Genomic DNA, 22523 nt, shown 5'->3' on the forward strand with positions numbered 1-22523 from the left:
TTGTGGGACATAAAGCATAAGCATGTCAGTGGAGCGGGTCTGATAAAGTCCATCTGAAATTTGCAGCATTTCTGTTAAATAACGAGGAAGCTTCCCGGTCAAGGCTTTGTGAATAAAAATTTGCCAATGTGTGTCACGTCTTTCTTTAAGAGATGACCACCCAACCTTTTCATATAAAAGACAATGGTGTGTGTGTCATAAGCATCTCCTGTGATAAGATTAAATCGATTAAAGTTGATTTTTCTGTTTTTTTTAGATTGGGTCTTGTGGGCTCAGTTATTAATTGTGTAAGATTAATGTTGCTATAGATTTCTTTGAAAGATTCAGAGGCACCAGAAAGCCAGTCAACGTTGAAATCACCCATCACAATTACCTCTCTATTTATATAACTGGAGATCATATGTGCTAGCTAGATCGTTTAAGGAGCTACATACAGCTGAAGGGGGCCTATACACACCAATTACAACAATATAATCATTTGACGATAAAGATAATTTTAGCGCGAAGAATTCAAAGCAATTTGGAACAGAGACAGCATGTAAAAGTGTCACAGTCACAGAATAACGGGATTTTACATAGACAGCCACTCCCCCACCCCTTGCGTTTCTGTCTATTCTGAATAAATTGTATTCATTAATTGCCACAATAGTCATCTGCACTCTTCTTTAACCAGGATTCAGTCAGAACCAATCTGGGTCTGCCTGGGGCACTAAAATCTTTACATGGTCTAATTTATTATGCTGTAATAAACTTCTAACTTCTTCATAGAAGCGAAAACTGTGAGGACAGGACATGTGATAAAATTAACAGGTGTTCTTAGTTTTGATTCATTAGGATTCTGATGCTGCACCCTGTCAGTCCTACCTGTTACTAATGCTGGGCTTACACTACACGACTTTTCACACGATTTGACAGTCGCAAACAATCTTCCAATGTTGGACTGAAATCACAGAAGTCGTGCTGGAGTTGTGGCGCACGCACACATAATCTCAGTCGTTTGGTGTATGGTGGTGTAACCCTTATTTTTACGTGGTAGCGTCCTCCGGTCTCCTCGGAATGGTGGAAACACTCGGGCTACAAATAAACAACAGATACAATTGCTCTCTGCGTTAATATCTTCTTTAATGATAACCAAAACGGCAACACAATACTCTCGCATGTGCCCGACAATCATAAACTGAATCCCATACTTTAATGAGACAATTAAAGGTCACATATTATGCTAAATGCACTTTTTAAATGTGTTCCAACATATCCGGCATGGGTCCACGGTGTGCCTAGAGACTGCCAAAATATAAAAAAAAATAACAATCTCTCCTTTTCTCACTCTCCCCCTTTCTGAAACCCCCACCCCTCCCTCCCAATATACTCGAGTCAGAATTCTCGACGACTATTACGTAATAGTCGGCACAGCCACATCCCCATATTTTCTTTATATGTCCATGCTTCCCCCCACATTACCAGAAACGTCCACCGTATGATAACCCCACCCCCACATTTCTTATTGGTCCACGGCCCCGAGATCCGATGGAAAATTTTCCGAGCGACAGCCATGTTGCTTTCCCCGCTAAGCGACATGATGCCCATAGTACAGCCTGAATGTTACATACACCAACACAGAATGCTTTTGCTCATACTCCACTAATTTATCTTAACCACAGCAGTCTATTAATGCCTCGTTTTTAATAACACAACGGATAGGAAGCTACTTGTGCTTTTTTTTAAACGGTGAAACTAAAATAATTGTTTTTATTGGTATTTTTGACTGCCTGGTGTATAGCTATTAGCTTTGGGACAAGCAACCAGCTTTTGCTCATAACACGCTATTTATATTCTACACAGCAGTCTGACAAAGCCTCGTTTTTAGCAAGACAAAGCATAGGAAGGTAATAGAGTCGAAGTCTAGCTTTGATCAAATTTTTTCACTGATTTTCGTGATATTTTTAGCCGTTAGCGTCCGAGCTAGCTTCGGGAAAAGCATTGATATTTTGCCCATAACAAGCTCTTTATATTCTCCACAGCAGTCTGAAAATGCCTCGTTTTTAGCCAGACAAAGCATAGGAAGGCAATAGAGTTTAAGTTTAACTTTAAAGCTAATTTTTTCACTGATTTTCGTGATATTTTTAGCCGTTAGCTTCCGTGCTAACGGCTAAAAGTACAGGCACTGTGGACAGGCTACTACTACAGGCTATGGACCCGTCGCTTCCAGAGAGGGGCGGGGGCAGCTCAAAGATTGTATATTTACGAGGGGAGCTGCAGCTCAAACATAGGCAGGGCTGTACGCTTACATTTAAAAGTGGTAGCACTGGTGCTAGCAAGCCAAAAAATTCAGTAGCACAAAAATAATTTTGGTAGCACACATACTATAGTCAAAAAATATATTTTATTCAGATATACAGTAAAGTGACAATGCACATATTAAATAGTAAAGTGACTGATCAGCAGCCATAAGTGGTGAACACATTCAACAAAATTCAACACAGCACTCATACATTAAAATACATAAATAGCCAGGGATAACACAAAAAAGCCAGAAGGCTCATTTCCATTGTGGTCCCTGTTGAGCAGGAGCAGAGGGTAAGTAGCAGCAAATCACACATCAAACAATCACACAATTTACACAATACATAAAAATCACACACATAACAATGAACACCATTAAAACAAGTCTAATATTGTCTCTATCTTATCGTTTAGTCTTTCAACATTTTACACCTCTGGAATAAAGTGTGGCCACTCCTTGTAGTTAGGTCTCCTGGACCGTTGAGAGGAGGAAAGCCACTGCATTGCGGAGGTCAAAACTCTCCAACGGACATCCCCCCGTGCTGATCCTTATCAGGTCTTCTGTTTGTACACCATTCTTTTTATGAAGTAAAATTAGTGAAGCGAATTTGGTGAATGGGAGCTCCTCCTTTGCGATGCAGTAGGCAATATTCATTTTCATTTCCCTAATAATTTCCTCGTTCACGCTTTTGTTTTGATTTATCACAGCAGCGGTGATGGAACCAGGACGGTTGACCTGTGTTTTTGCCAAAAACGTCTCCCGGGAAGCGATGTGTCGCTTTGACATGTTGTGCTTGTTAACATTGTCCCTCTTGAAATTTGCGTTGCCTGTAATGTAGGGTGTCTTACCAGCTGTCTTTTCCCCTGCCTCAAGGCAATATTTACAAAACATAGACTGCTTTGATTGGTCGTAGACCAATTATAGGATTTTAGCCACTGGGGGTTAAACCTGTACGTCTTCTCTTTGGCCGAGAGGATATCATTGGCGGCTTCGTCCGCTGGTGCCGGTTCTGTGGAAGTGGTCGCCGAGATTGACTCTTCCATGCGTTGATTCTTTTCTGAGTTTCCATTAGAAGAACTTCCGAGAACGGAGAAATACCTCTTCATTTTTCAAAGTTTATTTTCCCCTCGACCGTAACAAATCCTCTTCCGCAACGTGCGGATGTTCGGGAAATGTAGTGTTTTAGTAGTTGAGCGGAACTGGCGAGCCTAAAATTCGAAATACATTTCCCTAGATGCATCGCTCCCACCATTGTTTTAAAGATACACACACTCGTCCTTAGCAGTGCCATTGAGAGCTACGGTGGCGCTGAGCATTCACCAAATAAAAAAAAGTTTCAGAGCAGGATCTCGTAATTACGAGATAATATCTCGTAATTACGAGATAAGGATCTCGTAATTACGAGATAAGTATCTCGTAATTACGAGATAAGTATCTCGTAATTACGAGATAAAGATCTCGTAATTACGAGATAAGGATCTCGTAATTACGAGATAAGGATCACCCTCTCATTCATCAATAACGATGTGTGTGTGTGTGTGTGTGTGTGTGTGTGTGTGTGTGTGTGTGTGTGTGTGTGTGTGTGTGTTTGTGTGCAGACGAGGTGAACCTAGCCATAGGAAAACGTAGGCAATAGCCTTGGTTTCCGGACTACAATGGGCCCCATAATCAATACAATTATTTTAAATATTTGTTTACTGTTCATTCATTAATCAGCGATCGCATTGGGAAATGAGGGACACACTTTCACTTTGTATATGCAGTTTGTTCATTATGAGCCACCGGAGCCACCGTACTGTGTTGCCTCATCCAATCAGAATGCCCGGTGGGCTAGTTCACTTTTACCTCCTGTTTGTTACTGTATCGGAGCGCAGTTTTATTGAATGCTTTGATTAAATGCAGTCGTTAAACTCGGTGTAATCCATGACTCATACAAACACAAGAACTTTCTACAAGGAGGGCATGACAATGATAGCCATGTCAACTTTGTGCAGATATGCAGTCACTGGGACTATTCAGGAGAAAAGCCCAGTCGGACCTCAGCAGCTGATCACGGGCGTAAAGCCGAAAGTGTGTCCCTCAGTACCCGATGCGATCGCTGATTAATGAATGAACAGTAGCCTAAACAAATATTTAAAATAAGTTTATTGATTATGGGGCCCATTGTAGTCCGGAAACCAAGGCTATTGCCTACGTTTTCCTATGGCTAGGTTCACCTCGTCTGCACACAAATACACACACACAGACATCGTTATTGATGAATGAGAGGGCGATCCTTATCTCGTAATTACGAGATCCTTATCTCGTAATTACGAGATCTTTATCTCGTAATTACGAGATCCTTATCTCGTAATTACGAGATAATTATCTCGTAATTACGAGATATTATCTCGTAATTACGAGATCCTGCAGTGAAACTTTTTTTTATTTGGTGAATGCTCAGCGCCACCGTAGAGAGCAATACAGAAAGACGTATATTTTTTTGGCACGGGTCCTTAACAACCAATCGCACCAGTGCTAGTGGATGTGAAATTATTATCGCACGTGATGAATTTCAGTAGCAAATGCGATCAAAACTGTCGCACTGTACAGCCCTGATAGGCCATCGTGAGATTAGCTGAACATCAGGGTATAGAGGCATACTACAGTAAATGATCTGAACGGTTTTTTTCAGCAAACAACTAAAGAAAAACGTATTGGGGACCTCTAAGACCATATAATATTGACAGAAAAGTGTAGCCTACAATATGTGAGCTTTAAACAATAGGTGGGTAGAAACTAATGTTAGATGAACATGCATAAATGAAATAATAATAAAATACTTATTAATCCGCAATGTAATTTAAATGAGAATGAAATAATGAATAACAATGTAAATTATATGATTACAGTTTTCTCCTGCTACAAATAGAAATGTCCCCATTTCAATCAACCCGTATAAACACAAAGTACCACTATTAATTCACCTTACAAGGGAAGTATTATAGCAAAACAGGAAACTGAATACGCTGGCAATAAAACAGTTTTAGAAACACATAACATCCCTGTTAGTTAAATCACTCAGGTGGAGTTTAAAACTAAATGTTTTAAACCAAGGTAGGTACATATATACAATGCAACTTTCTTAGTACCCCTACAGTAAACACAACATATAAAGTCCATAAAACTCCTAAATAACACTAAGTAACAAAGTCTCTGTACTTTTGTGGCTGCCTAACCATGTGTCCACAACAAGACGTGACAGGCAGAGGAGACATGGAATGTCCATCAGGTGTGGAGGGGGAAAGGGGCGGAAGACTGGGGGGACGAGGGGAAGGGGGAGCACTGCACTGTGGCGCAGCACTGTCAGTAGCAGGTAGAAGCTCTTTCCTGGCTCTCGAAGGCACATTTGGAGGGGTAGGAGGGCGAAAAGGCAATGCACCTGACAAAGCAGTGAGGGGAGGGACTGATGTCTCTGAGGTGCCCGTATCAGCTGGCCTTGAGGGTGACTGGCTTTGGACAGGGGTAGTTGGAAGAGTCCCTTTGTATGCTTTTAGTCTATTATGGTGAACAATCCATGTCCGTGAGCGTTCACTCCTTGGATCTGTGATCTCATAGGTGACACCGGGTTGTCCGTCTCTGTCCATTCTCCTTCTGACCACAAAAGGGCCCTTCCATCGGGGTGCAAGTTTGTTCATCCTTTGTGCTGGATCATCCAATAGAACAAGGTCCCCTGGCTGGTGAGGGTGGAACACAGTCTTTTTGTCATATTGAGTCTTTTGATGCTGTTTGGAGGCATCAGATTTGAGGGCTGCATCCCTGAAAGCATGTGACAAGCGTGAGTTGAGGTCTTGGGCATACACTGCTGGCGTTCCAGGTGTTGAAGTTGTCACAGCTGGACTGCAGTTCAACATGACATCCAGGGGCAAGTTTGGTTCTCTCCCATGCACCAGGAAGAAAGGAGAAAAACCTGTACTTGAATGGACACTGGAGTTATAGGCAAGCTCAAACTGTGGCAAGTACTGGTCCCATTCACCTCCACTTTGTGTTATGTATTTACAAAGCTGATCTTTCAATGTCCTGTTTAGTCGCTCCACCATACCGTCTGACTGGGCATGGTATGGTGAAGTACGTGTTTTGTCAATGCCAAGCAAACTGCAAAGATGCTTAACGAGGTCTGACTCAAACTGGCGGCCTTGGTCTGTATGAATTGACTCTGGTAAACCATGTTGCCTTATATAGTCCTCAAAAATGCACTTTGAAACAGTTGTAGCACGCTGGTCTTTCAGTCGAAAAAGGTTAACATAGCGTGTGAAATAGTCCATTACAACTAGAGCATACCCGTTGCCTTGCGTAGTGATAGGTAGTTCAGTGATGTCTGCAGCAATCTTTTGAAATGGCCTCTCTACTTGGAATGGCTGCAAAGGGGCTCTTCCGTGTGGAGTTGGGGAACTGTGTGTTTGACATGGTAAGCACTCAGCACAAAACTTGGTAATGTCACTGTTCATGTATGGCCAATAACAAATGCGTCTGGCCCTTTGTAGTGTGCGCTCTGCACTCAAATGTCCACTGAATGTATTACCATGTAATCCTGACAATGCTGTGGAAACAAGAGCTGCAGGCAGGACAACTTGAAAGGTCGCGGGTGTGAGTGGGCTTTTCTTTACCTTCCTGCAGAGGATTCCATGTCGCATAGTCAATCTGGGACACTCATGCCAGAGTTTTCTCAGTATGGGGGACGAGTATTTCAGGCGACCTATTGGTGGTCTCTGAGCATTGTCCGCCAGCCATGAAATTACTGCACTCAGGCACTCATCCTCACTTTGCTGTTCCTGTAGTTTTCCTGAGTCAATAGACAGTGTGTGAGTGATTTCAGGAATATCTGAGGTGGTGTTATCATCCCTGTCTGTCGAGGTGATAGAAGAGATGACACACTGAACAGCCTTGTTGTGGGTCTCGGGGCCTGGGCGTCTGGACATGGCATCTGCGTTGGCATGTTGTTTACCTTCTCTGTGCTGGAGGTTGTAGTCATACACATCAAGCTCCAGTATCCAGCGGCTACGTCTGCCAGTAGGGTCATTATCCACCGGGGCTTTCCTCAGATTCATGAGGGGCTTGTGATCTGTGACCACTGTGAAAAAACTGCCAGACAGGAAATGTTTAAAATGTCTCACAGACCAAACAACTGCCCAGAGCTCACGGTCAAAGGTAGACCATTTTCTTTCTGGGGGTCTGAGTGTGTGGCTCGCATAGGCTATAACACGTTCTTTGTTGTCTTGTCATTGAGCAAGCACAGAGCCAATGGCACCCTGTGAAGCATCCGTGCACAGCAAGAAAGGTTGTGTGAAGATTAGGGTTAGGTATCGGGTGGGTTTTTTCCCATGCCGGTTACCACTCGTTACTTTTGAAACGGTTCCGGTGCTTAAACGGTACTTTAACCGGTACTTTTTTGTCAAAAAAATAATGCCCTTTTATAAATAGTGCCACATTTAACACAATTAACTTTAACAATATAATTACAAGTAACTTACAAACAAACTATTTAAAAATTCACACAATTTACATACTATCTAATACAACAATACTGTTTCAAACAATATAATAATGGAGGTTAATGTGGAGACTACCAGGTAATCTAATCTCCATCTTAAAACTTTAGCTAAAAGTAATAATTTTGATAAGAAAGATTCCTTATGACCTGAACAATACAACACCTTAAAACTAATAGATACACATATAAAACACCCATATAAAATTAAATGCAGTATTGGATTTACAGTAAGGGAATAAGTACACCCAATGAGAACCACAGACTGAAAACAGTCAAGGAAGAGCGTTAGCCTTTTGGAATATTAACAGTGCTCATTTGCATTTAACTTGAAACTAAATTCAACTGACATAAACAATACGAAGTAGTCTTCTGTAAAGATAAGACCACAACTATTAACTTTTTCAAATTAACCATGTTTGTGCAGAAACATTTTCATGTTTGCCTTCTCAGGATGGATACGAGATCTTTAATGTACATGCTGTTCTAATGTGCAGCGTGCTGTTTATTATTAATATAACGGCCCGTCATCAGACACATGTAGCCTACCGGATGGTTTTATACAGAGATCGCTCCATACAGTTATCCAAGTCAGAGCACAGGTCGTTATTTTAAGTGTGTCTTTATGAAGTTTCTTGTTAAACGTTTCCATATCACCGGGCCGCCGTGTCCCGCTGTGTGTTTTTTGGGTTTGTCTCCACCGCCGTGCGTAAAGGCAGCACTAACAGCTGTCGGGAGGAAGCGTGCAGGCGGCCGCTGCGTCATCGTAAGCCTACACGTGCCTAATACATGCGTGACAATACTGCTAGATCGCGTGTCATTCGCAAAAAGAAATGCATTGCATTGGCGTTCAAAAATAGTCTTGACATAAAGAGCGATCAGTCTGTGAAACTGCGAACGTGAGCGAGTGTTGAGCACTCGTGTGCGCGCTCCTCGAGACGGTCGGGCTCGTTCTCGTCACTCACAGCCCGGTGAGGAATGCTCCTCTCGGTGTAAACAGAACAGCATCCGCGAGCGGACATGCTTCATCGATCATGACATAAAGAGCGATCAGTCTATCAAAATACAAACGTGACTACAGCAGGGGCGGCACCGAAATGAGGCACCAAAACTTTCGTTCTTATTCGGTCTGGTCACTACCGTTTACGTCGGCACCGGTGCCATACTGGTACCGGGTTTCGGTGCCCATCCCTAGTGAAGATGGGGTGTGCCATAATAGGAGGGTGCGTAAGAGCATGTTTCATTGACTGAAATGCATCCTCACATACATCAGTCCATGTGAATATTGCTCCTTTCTGTGTGAGCGCGTGTAGAGGAGCTGCCATGACAGAAAAGTTTTTGATAAACCTACGGTAGTAGGAGCACAGTCCAATGAAAGCTCTCACCTGTGTGGTTGTTCTGGGTGTTGGCCATCCACGCACCTTTTCAAGATTTTTTGCAACTGGTTGAAGCCCATGGTTTGAGATGACATGTCCAAGAAAAGTCACTTGTGTTCTAGCGAGTTGGCATTTTTGGGGTTTTAACTTGAGTCCAGCTGCACGGAACCGGCTGAAAACCTCCTCAAGGCTCTGTAGATGATCTGCAAAGGAGCGACTGAACACAAGGACATCATCAAGGTAAATTAAGCATTCCTTCCAGTGTAAGCCATGGAGCACTAGTTCCATTAGCCTTTGAAAAGTGGGTGGGGCGTTGGTTAAGCCCATAGGCATTACTTTGAACTGGTACAGAGCGCTGCCTGTGCTGAATGCTGTTTTCTCTTTGTCTTGTGGCTCGAGCTCAACCTGCCAATACCCACTGGATAAGTCCATTGTACTGAACCAGCATGCACCTGACAAGCTGTCGAGGGCCGCGGCAGGGTGTGGCAGAGGGTATGAGTCTTTGATGGTGGCTGCATTAAGTTTTCTATAATCAATACAGAGCCTATACCTGCCATCTCAATTTCCACTCATGTTCCTAGAGTTCTTTTTAACAAGGTTGGTTTCTGCTCTGATGCTCATTCATACGGTACTAGATCTGCAACAGCAGGACAAGTTGTGCTCCCACACTGTAGGAGGAATGCAATGAGGAGGACATCCTTCTATAGATCCATTTCTTTGTGGAACGTACTCCCTTCGCACATTCGTGTTATACCTGTGAAGAGGGAATTCAAGAGGCAAATTAAATCCTATTTTATTTATGGTAAATAGGAACTCGGGACTCTGGCTTGGCTTGGTGCTCAATGTATTGTGTTTTGATGTGGGTGTTTGCGCGCTCTGAGGCGCCCAGATGCCCATTTATTTATTTGTTTGTTTGCAACTGTTATGTATTTGTAGTCTTGTAACTGTACTTTTTACTGTATTTGAGTGAATGTGATGATTTGCTGTTTGTGTGTTCAGATTTTAATTGGACCCCAGGAAGACTAGTCTGCCGCTTCTGCGTCAACTAATGGGGATCCACAATAAACAATAAACAATCTTTCTTTCTTTCTCACTAATACAACAGGGGACGACCAGGGGCTACAACTTTCTTCAATTACATCGTTAGAAAGGAGCTGTTGTACTTGTCTGTCAATCTCTGCCCTGATGTTAGGTGATGTTCTGTAGGCTCTTTGTTTGATAGGGGAGTATCTGTAGTCCTGACGCTGTGTCTGACTAGGTTAGTACGTCCGTAGTCTTGGTCATGAGCACTAAAAACATCACTATAAGTCAACAGCAAAGCTTTGAGCTTTTGTTGCTGTTGGTCAGTAAGTGTTAACTGACTTAGGTCAACATTAGGTCATTTCTGCTGAGGGGCGGAGTCAACTAACGTAGTAACTGTGGCTACATCTGCTTCTGCTATTGAGTAGTCATCCTCACTTGTGTTGCCCACAGGGTGGAAGTCACCCAGCATAGTGTCACATGGGACCTGTATGTCAGCTGCAGTCGGGTTCATTACTCTGACATAAGTCAGCCCTACTTGTACAGGAGCAAGTGTGCGTGCGGCTAACAAACCCTGAAAGGTCGGGGGACCTGGCTCTAGGATACCTGTGTAGTCGGCTTCAAGATCTGGTACCCCAATTGTGGGCTGCACCTTCGCCAAAACAGTAATCTGTGACATAGCAGGGACAACAACAGGAGATAAAGTACAGGCGTTACAACTTAGAGGGGCAGTCTCAGTAACACGCATGAGCGGGACGCTAGTTGAGCTGCCTACCTTAAAAACACCTTCCCTCAAATCTACAACTGCATAGTGTGTAAGTAGAACGTCCCAACCTAAGATTACAGGTTGCTTAATGTTTCTGACAACATGAACAGTTTGGGTAAATAGCTCACTACCTAGTCTGATGTTAATAGGAAGTGTGCCTAGAACGTCTAGATAGTAGCGCTCTGAGTTGACCAACTCAGAGCGCAGGATTAAACTCAGAGTATGTAAAACCAGCTACCTGAAATAGGCCCTTGCTCCATTTTAGTATAAGCGTGTTGAGACTGTGATAAGCGTGTTGAGACTGTGATAAGCGTGTTGAGACTCTGACTAGATGTACCCTCCCTGGATGTGTATTGCTCTGAAATGTATTGGTTTGCAGTTAAAACTCTGCTCTTTTTTTTTCTTGTTGCTCCAGTGCATGCGATCATGACGTCGGCCCTGAATTCAATCACATCTGAGAGAGAGAAATTAAAACATTGTCTGGACCACGAAACGTGTGCCCCTACCTCACCACAGGTTGTTGGTTTGAAGAATGCACTGTCAACGGTACGTTAAATACCACACACACACACACACACACACACACACACACACACACACACACACACACACACACACACACACACACACACACACACACACACACACACACACACACACACACACACACACACACCTATACGGGTACGGGTGGTTTACAGGGTCAGTTTTACCATACTTGTTAAAACACATGTATATGGGGACACCCCTTTCCCCATGCCGTAGAGAGACATGAAGTACATTAAACTGCTCCAAAAAAAATCAGAAAAATTACCTACTACTTTAAATTTCATTCTGGTGAAAGAGTCGGGAGATAGCATACCTGAAAGTCTACATTCACTGTGAGGACGGGGCGGGACAAAGCGGAACTGGGCGTTTCCAGTCATAACCATGACTTATGAGGACCCCCCTTGTTTAGCAGGACATTGCCCATACACACACACATACACAAAGCAAATTCCTTGGTTATGAGGACATCAATGGTATATCTGGACATCAAACATACACACACACACACAAATGTTGCAAACCCGTAGTCGTGAGGACAATAATGGTTAAGCTGGACATTACACACATACACAAAGCAAATCCCTTGGCTATGAGGACATCCATGGTATATCTGGACACCAAACACACACACACACACACACACACACGTAGAAAACCCGTAGTCTTGAGGACAATAATGGTTTAACTGGACATTACCTTAAAACTAGTGTTTTTGGTATGGGAAAAAGTACCCCATCACTACATTATTTTAGAAAAGTGCAATACCAGAATAAAACAACAAAAATTGAGCATTAGTTTTGGTTGACAGTGATAAGTTGCTAGTGGTGAATGTGCAATATAAAACCTGACTGACCCAAAGTGGGTCAAGAGCGTTGGTACAGGCAGTGACCTCTTTCTCATTTGCTCAGACTTCAGAGACATGGAAAGATTGCAGCAGCACGTGCACAGCCTAAACTTATTGAGAAAGGGAGTGAAAATGACATAAGATCTTTACAATGGACAGAAAAGTCCACCAAATGACATCAAGGATTCAAAGACCAAAGCAAAATATCCAAAATATTAAAAATCCAAAATATATATATACACACGTATGTGTGTAGAGATGACTATTTTATGATGTTAAATGGTTAAAGGGTATTTTAGTATCTGCACATATATTCCATGTCTTCTATAAATTGGTACCTTCTGAATTAATATTTTTTCTAGACTCTCAAATAGGTATAGTAGAAATAGAAATATGACAGTTTGTCAGAATTAAATTAAAGATCAATAGTTAGGGTTTCAGATTATTGTGAGTTTATACTTCCATGTCATTAAAAAAGCTAAAAAACAAACTGGCCGGCATGCATAAAACGGCAACGAAAATCGTAGGGAGGAAAGAATATGAGCCTATACAGAGCATCTATGAGCAGGCAGGGAATAGACTCCGGGTGCTGTTATGCAAATCTAACCGCCTTAAATTGTCATTTGTCCCAGCCTCCATTAAGTTGACGAACAATGTGCAATAGAATAATGTGCAATAAATACGTTAGCACTTTAGCACATAGCACTTTAGAACTAAGCACTTTATCTATAAGCTCTAGTGCAATGCACACTGGTACTTTATCTCCATACTGTAGATTTCTATGCTTTACATCAAAGTGCCATTTTATGTCAAGCTCCATGTTCTCAATGTTTAAATGTTAGTTTCACTGGTTGTGTTTGCGTCTGTGTTTTGTTCTGTTGTACTCTGTAAGAAAGCAATGATGCACTGTGCCCAAGGCAAATTTCCCCACAGGGACAATAAAGTTGAACCTTGACCTTGTAAGTATATTTCTGCTCGAAAAGAGTGGGAAAAAATATTTTCCATATGTGAAATAAAGCACTCCTATGGTAAGTCTGTTTTTAAACACACACCATCTAGTAATTTGCTCAACAAGACTGTATTGTACTTCAAATAAACATTCTTATTTGAACACTTTGTTTAAAATATGTATAAAAAGGGCAGGGTGAAATGAGACCAAATGTAAGATATCAATGCCTTAAGCAAAAATAAATTTATTATGTATAGACTCATTGATTTGTTTAACATCAGGCCTGTTCCTCACAAGTCTCTTGTGTTTAAGAGTTGTAAAAAATAAAATAAAAAAATATTATAGTAAAATGAAAGTATATAAAATATATTTAAATACAGTTGTGTTCAAAATAATAGCAGTAATAGCAGTAATAGCAGTAATAGCAGTGTGTTTAAAAAAAGTGAGGCAAGATCAAAATCCTTATCATAGCTTTTATTTCCAAACAGGCAAATGCATTGGGGACATTGCACATTCTATTCCAAATCCAAATATGGAGAAACATTTGTCAAATGTTTCTCCATCTTAACAGAAAGTGAAGAAAAAGGAATATTAGACTGTTCAAACAAATAGCAGTGTCTGCATTTTTCTTTACAACTCAAACATTTACTGTATCAACTGAAACATGCATGAAGATTTAGCTTTCCTATGAATCACTGAACTACTATTTAGTTGTATAACCTCTGTTTCTGAGAACTGCTTCACATCTGTGTTGCAGGGAGCCGACCAACTTATGGCACCTGTGAACAGGTGTTTCAGCCCAGGACGATTGGACTACATTCCACAATTCCTCAGCATTTCTTGGTTTTGCCTCAAAAACAGCATTTTTGATGTCAACACATAGGTTTTCTATTGGATTAAGGTCCAGGGATTGGGCTGGCCACTCCATAACGTTAATCTTGTTGGTCTGGAACCAAGATCTTGTTCGCTTACTGGTGTGTTTGGGGTCGTTGACTTGTTGGAACACCCATTTCAAGGGCATTTCCTCTTCAGCATAAGGCCACATGACCTCTTCAAGTTTTCTAATGTATCCAAACTGATCCATGATCTATGGTATGCGATAAATAGACCCAACACCATAGTATGAGAAACATCTCCATAACATGATGTCTGTGCCACCATGCTTCACTGTCTTCAAAGTGTACTGTGGCTTGAATTCAGTGTTTGGGGGTCGTCTGACAAACTATCTGCGGCCCATATTCAAGCCACAGTACACTTTGACAGTGAAGCATGGTGGCACAGACATCATGTTATGGAGATGTTTCTCATACTATGGTGTTGGGTCTATTTATCGCATACCATGGATCAGTTTGGATACATTAGAAAACTTGAAGAGGTCATGTGGCCTTATGCTGAAGAGGAAATGCCCTTGAAATGGGTGATCCAACAAGTCAACGACCCCAAACACACCAGTAAGCGAACAAGATCTTGGTTCCAGACCAACAAGATTAACGTTATGGAGTGGCCAGCCCAATCCCTGGACCTTAATCCAATAAAAAAACCTATGTGTTGACATCAAAAATGCTGTTTTTGAGGCAAAACCAAGAAATGCAGAGGAATTGTGGAATGTAGTCCAATCGTCCTGGGCTGAAACACCTGTTCACAGGTGCCATAAGTTGGTCGGCTCCCTGCAACACAGATGTGAAGCAGTTCTCAGAAACAGAGGTTATACAACTAAATAGTAGTTCAGTGATTCATAGGAAAGCTAAATCTTCATGCATGTTTCAGTTGATACAGTAAATGTTTGAGTTGTAAAGAAAAATGCAGACACTGCTATTTTTTTGGAACAGTCTAATATTCCTTTTTCTTCACTTTCTGTAAATATGGAGAAACATTTGACAAATGTTTCTCCATATTTGGAATTGGAATAGAATGTGCAATGTCCCCAATGCATTTGCCTGTTTGGAAATAAAAGCTATTATTAGGATTTTGATCTTTACTAAATTTTTTAAACACTGCTATTATTTTGAACACAACTGTACATACAGAATATTCACCAACATACAATTACATATATATACAACTTTATATAATAAATGATGAAAGTGCAAAATAACTGATATTATACCCAGGGGGCAAACTCATTGTATGGGCCTAGGCTGTTAAAGGTTGTTCACCAGAAATTATATCTAGGACCTTCAAGGATCACAACCTGAGTGGACAACCTGGTCAACTAGCTGCTGGAAAGCTACAGGGGGCGGGAATAGAAAATCGGAACCATGGTTTAATGAGAGGGTAAAATTGAAAAATTGTAACTTAAATATATCATCATAAAACTTAAATCCTCAGCAAGCTTACACTGCTCACACTCCAACTTTGTTGCAAGGCTTCCCTTTGTAATGTGTGATTTGAAGTGTTTCATGGCAGCACTAATTTAATTTTTGCTCCACAGCATCTTCACAGATCTTTGGTTGACCTCGCCTTAAACCGTGGTTCCGATTTTCTATTTCCGCCCCCTGTAGCTTTCCAGCAGGTAGTTGACCAGGTTGTCCACCCAGGTTGATCCTTAAAGGTCCTAGATGAACAACCTTTTACAACAGCCCATGCTTGCTCCCTGGGTATTAACTGCAGAGAAAAAAGGGAAATCATACACTACAGATAATACTGTATACATTCTCCAAAAAGAAATATATCAAATGAGAAAAAAGTAGGCCTACAACTGAACAACCATGTTCTCTCAACAACTATTACAAACCAGTCTTTATACAACTTATTTGTTTTTGAACATCAGGCCCCTGTTCCTAACAAAATCTCTGATATTTTGAACAGTTCTTTGTCTCATAACAGGGTCCTCAGCAAGCTTACACTGCTCACACTCCAACTTAGTTGCCAGGCTTCCCTTTGTAATGTGTGATTTGAAGTGTTTCATCACAGCACCAACTTCATTTTTGCTCCACCGCCTTTTCACAGATCTTCTTCGGTTGACCTCTGTCGATCATAAAGAACATTTAGTCTTGTTTAGATTGTGTACAACATTATACGCTTAATTTAGATTTAATGTTCAGCATAAAAGCAGTTATGAAGAAACCAGAAACATATTACATGTAGTCTATTAAATCTAGTCAAATCCTGTCATGGGTCGACAGCTGGACTGCACCTTCACACTTGAAACTGCAACCGTAAAAGGATAAGCAGCTTGAAAATAAAAAGGGTGGAGTCCTACCTTTGGAGCTGCTGGTGACCTCACCCTCTGTTTCCAACAGATTTGTTTTTCCTAAAGAAAACAAGAAATACTTTGATTGGGTTGGCTTTTACATTTGTGTGGTACTTAATTTACAAAATTATATAAACAAAAAAATGTATATAGGCGTGGGTACAAGGCTGTGTTGATATAGAACGACAACATTACTCCCTCTCATGTGATATTGCTTTCATACAGCAGTTGTAAAAGTTAAATTCATAAGTTAACTTTATAAATTGATCATTAAAGAGGACCTATTATACTACTTTTCTGGTCTTAATTTCTTGTTTTACACTGCTATAGAGCAACCTGACACGAATCACATCACAAAAAACTATGTAGATTTTCGGGAAGCTCTTTCTCTTATTTTGGCGATCCAGCACGTCCTGTCAACACTTGAGTGTGTGTGCTTCGGCAATCTCCGCTCCCTCCGCCTGTGCATCGGCCATCTCCGCTACCCTCTCCCCCCCTCCTGCAAACCCCACTCCGTTGTGATTGGTTACCTTCCTTCCGGAACACTTTCAGTGGCGGGAAGCGCGAGCATGGACCTATAAGGGCGCGAGGCAGACGCGAGGCAGACGCGAACAGGGAAGTGACAGCATTACCATACATGGAAACATCCGCGTGGTGACTTCACAAAGTTACATGCGACGTCACAAAGTTACAAAGGGTAGACCGCTTTGAAGACGTGACTTCTCGACTGGCTAGAATAGTGTTTAGTGCTCGGCACAGACACCCCAGACGGTCAGCAGGGAATACGTCGAAATGCATGTAAGTCATTATTTGATCATTTAGTATGGTTAAGCATGACTATGAATCATCATAACAACGTTTATAGGTCATAAAAGTCAAAAAGCATCATAGGTCCTCTTTAAAGAATGTATTTTCTTACGCTAACACAAATAGTCCAGCAGCAATAGTCGGAGCGGAGCGCGTTACAAAGTAAACAACTTAACGGAGTAAACTAGTCATGCAGTGTTTACTCTGGTGATTTTTACAGGCTGCTGTGGTTAATGTTACCAAAGAAAAGGAACGTCAGCTCTTAATCTAGCGGTTTGTAAGGTCCGCTACTTAATCCAAACCCCTATGCTTCATTTTTCAGTTAATGTGTATTTATGCCCAGGGAAAGTTATACAATGACGTGGAAAAGCTAGGCGGTGTCCAGATCACCGCTATAATCCTCCAGCAGCCTGAATTTATCGCCCCACATTACTTCTGTCTACAGTAAAGTGACTTTTCACACTGTGTGTGTGTGTGTGTGTGTGTGGCAGTGCTGCCCTCATAGACGGGGACTCGCTCACAGCCAACCTGAGTCACATACATAGTTAACAAAAGTGCAGCGCGTTAGTGAGTGGAGTGATTTTGTCAGTTTGGTTAACAGTCCCGGTGATGTTGGACTCTTATATCAGCGCTCATGGAATGTCTCTCATCCTATCAAATTACTCAGTAAGAACCAACAGCTGCACGATACATAAACCCTGTAAAATAATGAATGTGTTGATGTGGAAAGCTAGTTTTCAGTTAAGCTTGTTTTCAGTTAAGCTTATTTCTCTATAGGTGTGTTTTTTTTAAAGATGTTTAGAAAAATCAATAGGAAAAAACTCTTAAATCTAAGCTAACAACCAAATTTGTATCCCAGACCTAATTCATCCAGCTGACATCTATATACCTTTGGAACTCTTGGCCTCTTCCTGGATGAATGTCATCTTTCTTTTTTTTCCTAAAGGAAAAGAAAGCAACATTTAAATTGACTTGATTTGGCAGCATGAACATGACTTCAGTCTCTCCAGTACCTGGTTATCAAAAGTACCACCAATGTTAAATTGCTTATTAAATTTACCTTTCGAGTTGTTTGCTTCATCCTTTGTAAAATCCACATTTTTTCTTTTCCCTGATAAAAACAAAAGCAAAACCTCAAACCCATTCCAAAATGTAAATAGACAGTCCATATAAACTAAGTGTCTGAGGATAATACCAGAATTATTCCAAAAACCAGCAATGCAAGCTGATGCAAACTTTGATTGCATTTCCCAATTTGAAAACTAATGATACATCCAATAACAAACACTATGATATTATTACAATTATAGCTGTAGGGGGAAATTAAATTACAATACTGGTCTCTTTGGTGATATATCTATCCAAGAAACCTTAAATGATATTACCGTATTTTCCGCACTATAAGGCGCACCGGATTATAAGGCGCACCTTCAATGAATGGCCTATTTTAGAACTGTTTTCATATAGAGGGCGCACCAGATTATAAAGCGCATAGAATAGAAGATACTGCAGTCAAACGTTTGACTGGGGTGGCGTAGCAGCCAAACTGCCCCGCCATCTTGGATGCTAACCCCGTGAGCCTGTCAAGCGCTGCCTGGGTAACGCCGGCTCGACTGCTCTGTCAGCGGGGATATAATTATGATCCACTCCCCATGGTGCAAACACCAACAGGTCTGTTACCGATGGGTTTCAGTGTCCGAAATGAACTTTGATTATCACACGAGAGAAAAGCCTGGTGGGGTCGGGCGGAAATAGTGTGATGGAAGCGCAGCCGGGCTAGGAACTAGGAAGCGCTTAGTGTTTCTGCTTCAAAATAAAAGTTTACTGATTACCGTAGCCGTAATGCTGCAAGTGGTGCAGCTTTGTAGTTTACCAGTCGTACTGAAACATTTTATTATTCTTAAATTGTTTTTTCATACTGAAACATTTCGACACAGCGCCGTGTACAACTAGTATGGATCAACCAATTTACCAATTGATCCATATATAAGGCGCACCGGATTATAAAAGCGCACTGTCGTCAAATATGGTTTTTAAATGCGCCTTATAATGCGGAAAATACGGTACATGGCACTGATAAATGCTGTGGAAAAAGCGGGCTAAAGTACGGGTCCCTCGAGAAATAAACACCCTGCGTCGGGCTACAGTTCACCTTCTCGGTCTTTATTTCTCAAGAGCGACCCATTGGCTATACATTATCCCTTAGATAAATACAATCTTTGTCGTCATGAACCAAAAAGTAAAAACCTATATGTAACCTATATGCTTTCCTCCCATTAGAACATGTGGAAAGGCCACTGAAATAACAAACAGACAATCTATAGCATTTCCAATCCTTACCTTGATGATAGGTGGATGCCTCGCCACTAGGGTTCTTCATCTTCATTCCTTGAATTTCTGGTAGAGAATACAAAAACAGGAAACGTTTGGCATCACAATGAAGTGTTCAATGCGAAGCTCTAGATGGTTGGGAGAGTACTGTAGTCAATGATTCAATGAGGACCATGTAATAATAATAATACTACATTAAATTTATAGGTGCCTTTCAAGGCACCCAAGGTCACCTTACAGAGCATAAAGTCATCATAAAATCATTGAAAACAAGACATTGTGGAAAAAAACAAAAACAAAAACAAACAAACAATCAAGACAGGGACCAGTTATATGTTGTGTGCGAGTTTGAACAGGTGAGTTTTGACTTGAAGGTTGTAATGGTGTCTGACTGTTTTATGTGTGGGGGGAGGGAGTTCCAGAGCCTGGGTGCTGAACAGTGAACAGCTGAATGACCGGGCACCCATTGTGCTGAGGCGTGATGTGGGGATGGATAGTAGTCCAGCAGAGGATGAGCGGAGGGAGCGGGAGGGAGTGTAGTCTTGGAGGAGGTTGCACAGGTGATTGGGGGCTAGGTTGTGGAGAGCTTTGTAGGTGAGGAGTAGGGTTTTGTATTGGATGCGGTAGGGTACTGGGAGCCAGTGAAGTTTGATGAGGACAGTGGTGATGTGTTCAGATGATTTGGTGCGGGTGATGATCCGGTCGGCTAAGTTCTGAATGATCTGCAGTCTGTTGATGAGTTTGGTGGGGAGTCCGGTGAGGAGGGCGTTGCAGTAGTCTATGCGTGATGTGACAAATGAGTGAACCAGGATTTCAGTGCTGGATTGGGTCAGTGATGGGCGGAGTCTGGCGATGTTGCGGAGGTGGAAGAATGCAGTCTGGGTGATGTTTTGAATATGAGGTGCGAATGAGAGGGTGTTGTCCAGGATGACGCCGAGGCTCTTAACTTTGGAGGAGAAGGGTACTGGGAATCCATCGATGTGTATGAGTGAAGCTGGGGTGTGTTGTGATTTGGTGAGGGTGGATTTGGAGCCGATGAGCAGGGCCTCGGTCTTGTTTGCGTTGAGTTTTAGGAAGTTCCTGCTCATCCAGCTCTGGATGTCTTCCAGGCAGGTGATGAGGGAGGTGGGTGGGATGGCAGCGGTGGGTTTGGTGGAGATGTAGACCTGTGTGTCATCGGCGTAGCAGTGAAAATGGACCCCATGGTGACGGAGGAGTGTGCCCAGCGGGAGGAGGTAAGTGGTGAACAGGAGTGGACCCAAGACTGACCCCTGGGGGACACCCAGTGAGACACCCGAACACCCAGACTTGTGTTTGCTCAGCTGAACAAATTGTTGACGGCCGGTGAGGTAGGATGTGAACCAGGAGAGTGCAGCACCAGTGATCCCAATGCCAGCCAGGCGGTCCAGGAGCAGAGGGTGGGAGATGGTGTCGAATGCTGCGCTGAGATCGAGGAGGATGAGTACGGTGAGTAGTCCAGAGTCGGCTGCACGGAGGAGGTCGTTGGTGATTTTGACTAGGGCTGTTTCAGTGCTGTGTTTTGGACGGAAGCCAGTTTGGAACGGTTCGTGGAGATTGTTTGTGTCAAGGTGGGACTGTAGTTGTGCGGCAACCACCCTTTCAAGTGTTTTGGAGATGAAAGTGAGAGGATGTAAAAGGATTCATTCTCTGTTTGTCCCAAAGTAAAAAAAAGTACCCCTCGCCTATACAGGGCTTGTTTTTGGGTCTTTTTTTTTCTGTTGGTGAGATGCATGAGTGAAACTGCATACGAGGGACTTGCGGTATACACAGGGGTAAGATAAAGTCAGCCTAATAAAGTCTCTTGTGAGATTTTATCAATCATCTTCACCTTTAAAAAAGGGGGAGACTGTACACCACCTTCCAAGTCTGAAGAAGAGCAATGTGCTAGAAACATCAAATACTAGAATGTGTGGGCCTTAACTGCTATTTATTCTATATGGTCCATACCCAAATCATCTGTATCATTAAATGCTGGTTGAAAGTGCACATTTTCATTACAAACCCCTTAGTCCAAGGATAGGATCTGACCCTTCGTTGTCTGCATCATCTTCATCTGCTACACCGTCTTCATCTTCATCTGCTACACCTTCGTCTTGAGCTGCTACACCTTCGTCTTGAGCTGCTACATCACCAATTTCAGCTTCACCTTCTTCCAGGTCAGGTTCTAATTCCTCTAAAATAAAATAAAAAAGGCTTTGATGAGCACACACTCAATTCACGAACAAACGATTACTTTAAAAAAAAAAAATCAATGTATAACTTATTGATCCGAGGAATTTCTTTTATTTCATTTAAGTCTCTGGGGCCCCATGTAAATTGTATGTCATTCCCCCATGCTTTCAGTCTGTTTTTTAAGGAGTTATACTGTATTTCTTGTCACTGCTTGATTGTTGTTGTAAAATTAATCTTGTTTCAATACACTTTGTCACTTGTTTAAAATTGAGCTATTGAAATATTTATTTTTATTTTCAATACCATTTTAATATTATTACCATTAATAGTAGTATTTGTAGTAGAAGCAGCAGTATTAATTTAAAAAATAATTAAATTAGGCACATACCTTCAATGTCAATCTCCTCAAGAGATTTTCCTTGGAATGTTGCCAGAGATCCTTTCTCCATGGCCAATAGAAGCTTTGAGATTTTTGCAATTTCTATGGTTGCCTCTGGAAGCCGATAAAAGTCTCTGTGGACCCGTATGTCATGGCCCAGAAAGTTAGCTAGTTGATCCAGCTCATTATTCTTGAGGTTCAGAATCTGGGATAGTGTTGCAACGTGCTTGCGAAGATGTGTAGACCGAAGATATTCAGGATTCTTTGCACCACAATGACGTGCAAAGATCCTGATGCAGTCCTGT

General features: G+C 41.9%; 1 protein-coding gene across 1 annotated transcript in view; it reads left to right on the forward strand.

Annotated features, from left to right (window-relative positions):
• The window catches only part of osbpl3b (oxysterol binding protein-like 3b), a 123629-nt gene that overhangs the window by 54029 nt on the left and 47077 nt on the right, over positions 1–22523 (forward strand). The window contains 1 exon segment of the mRNA XM_080039556.1: positions 11389–11519. Within this exon segment, the coding sequence (XP_079895682.1) occupies positions 11389–11519 (131 nt within the window).

This window comes from Ammodytes marinus (genome assembly GCF_949987685.1).
Source record: "Ammodytes marinus genome assembly, chromosome: 13".
Taxonomy (NCBI): Eukaryota; Metazoa; Chordata; class Actinopteri; order Uranoscopiformes; family Ammodytidae; genus Ammodytes; species Ammodytes marinus.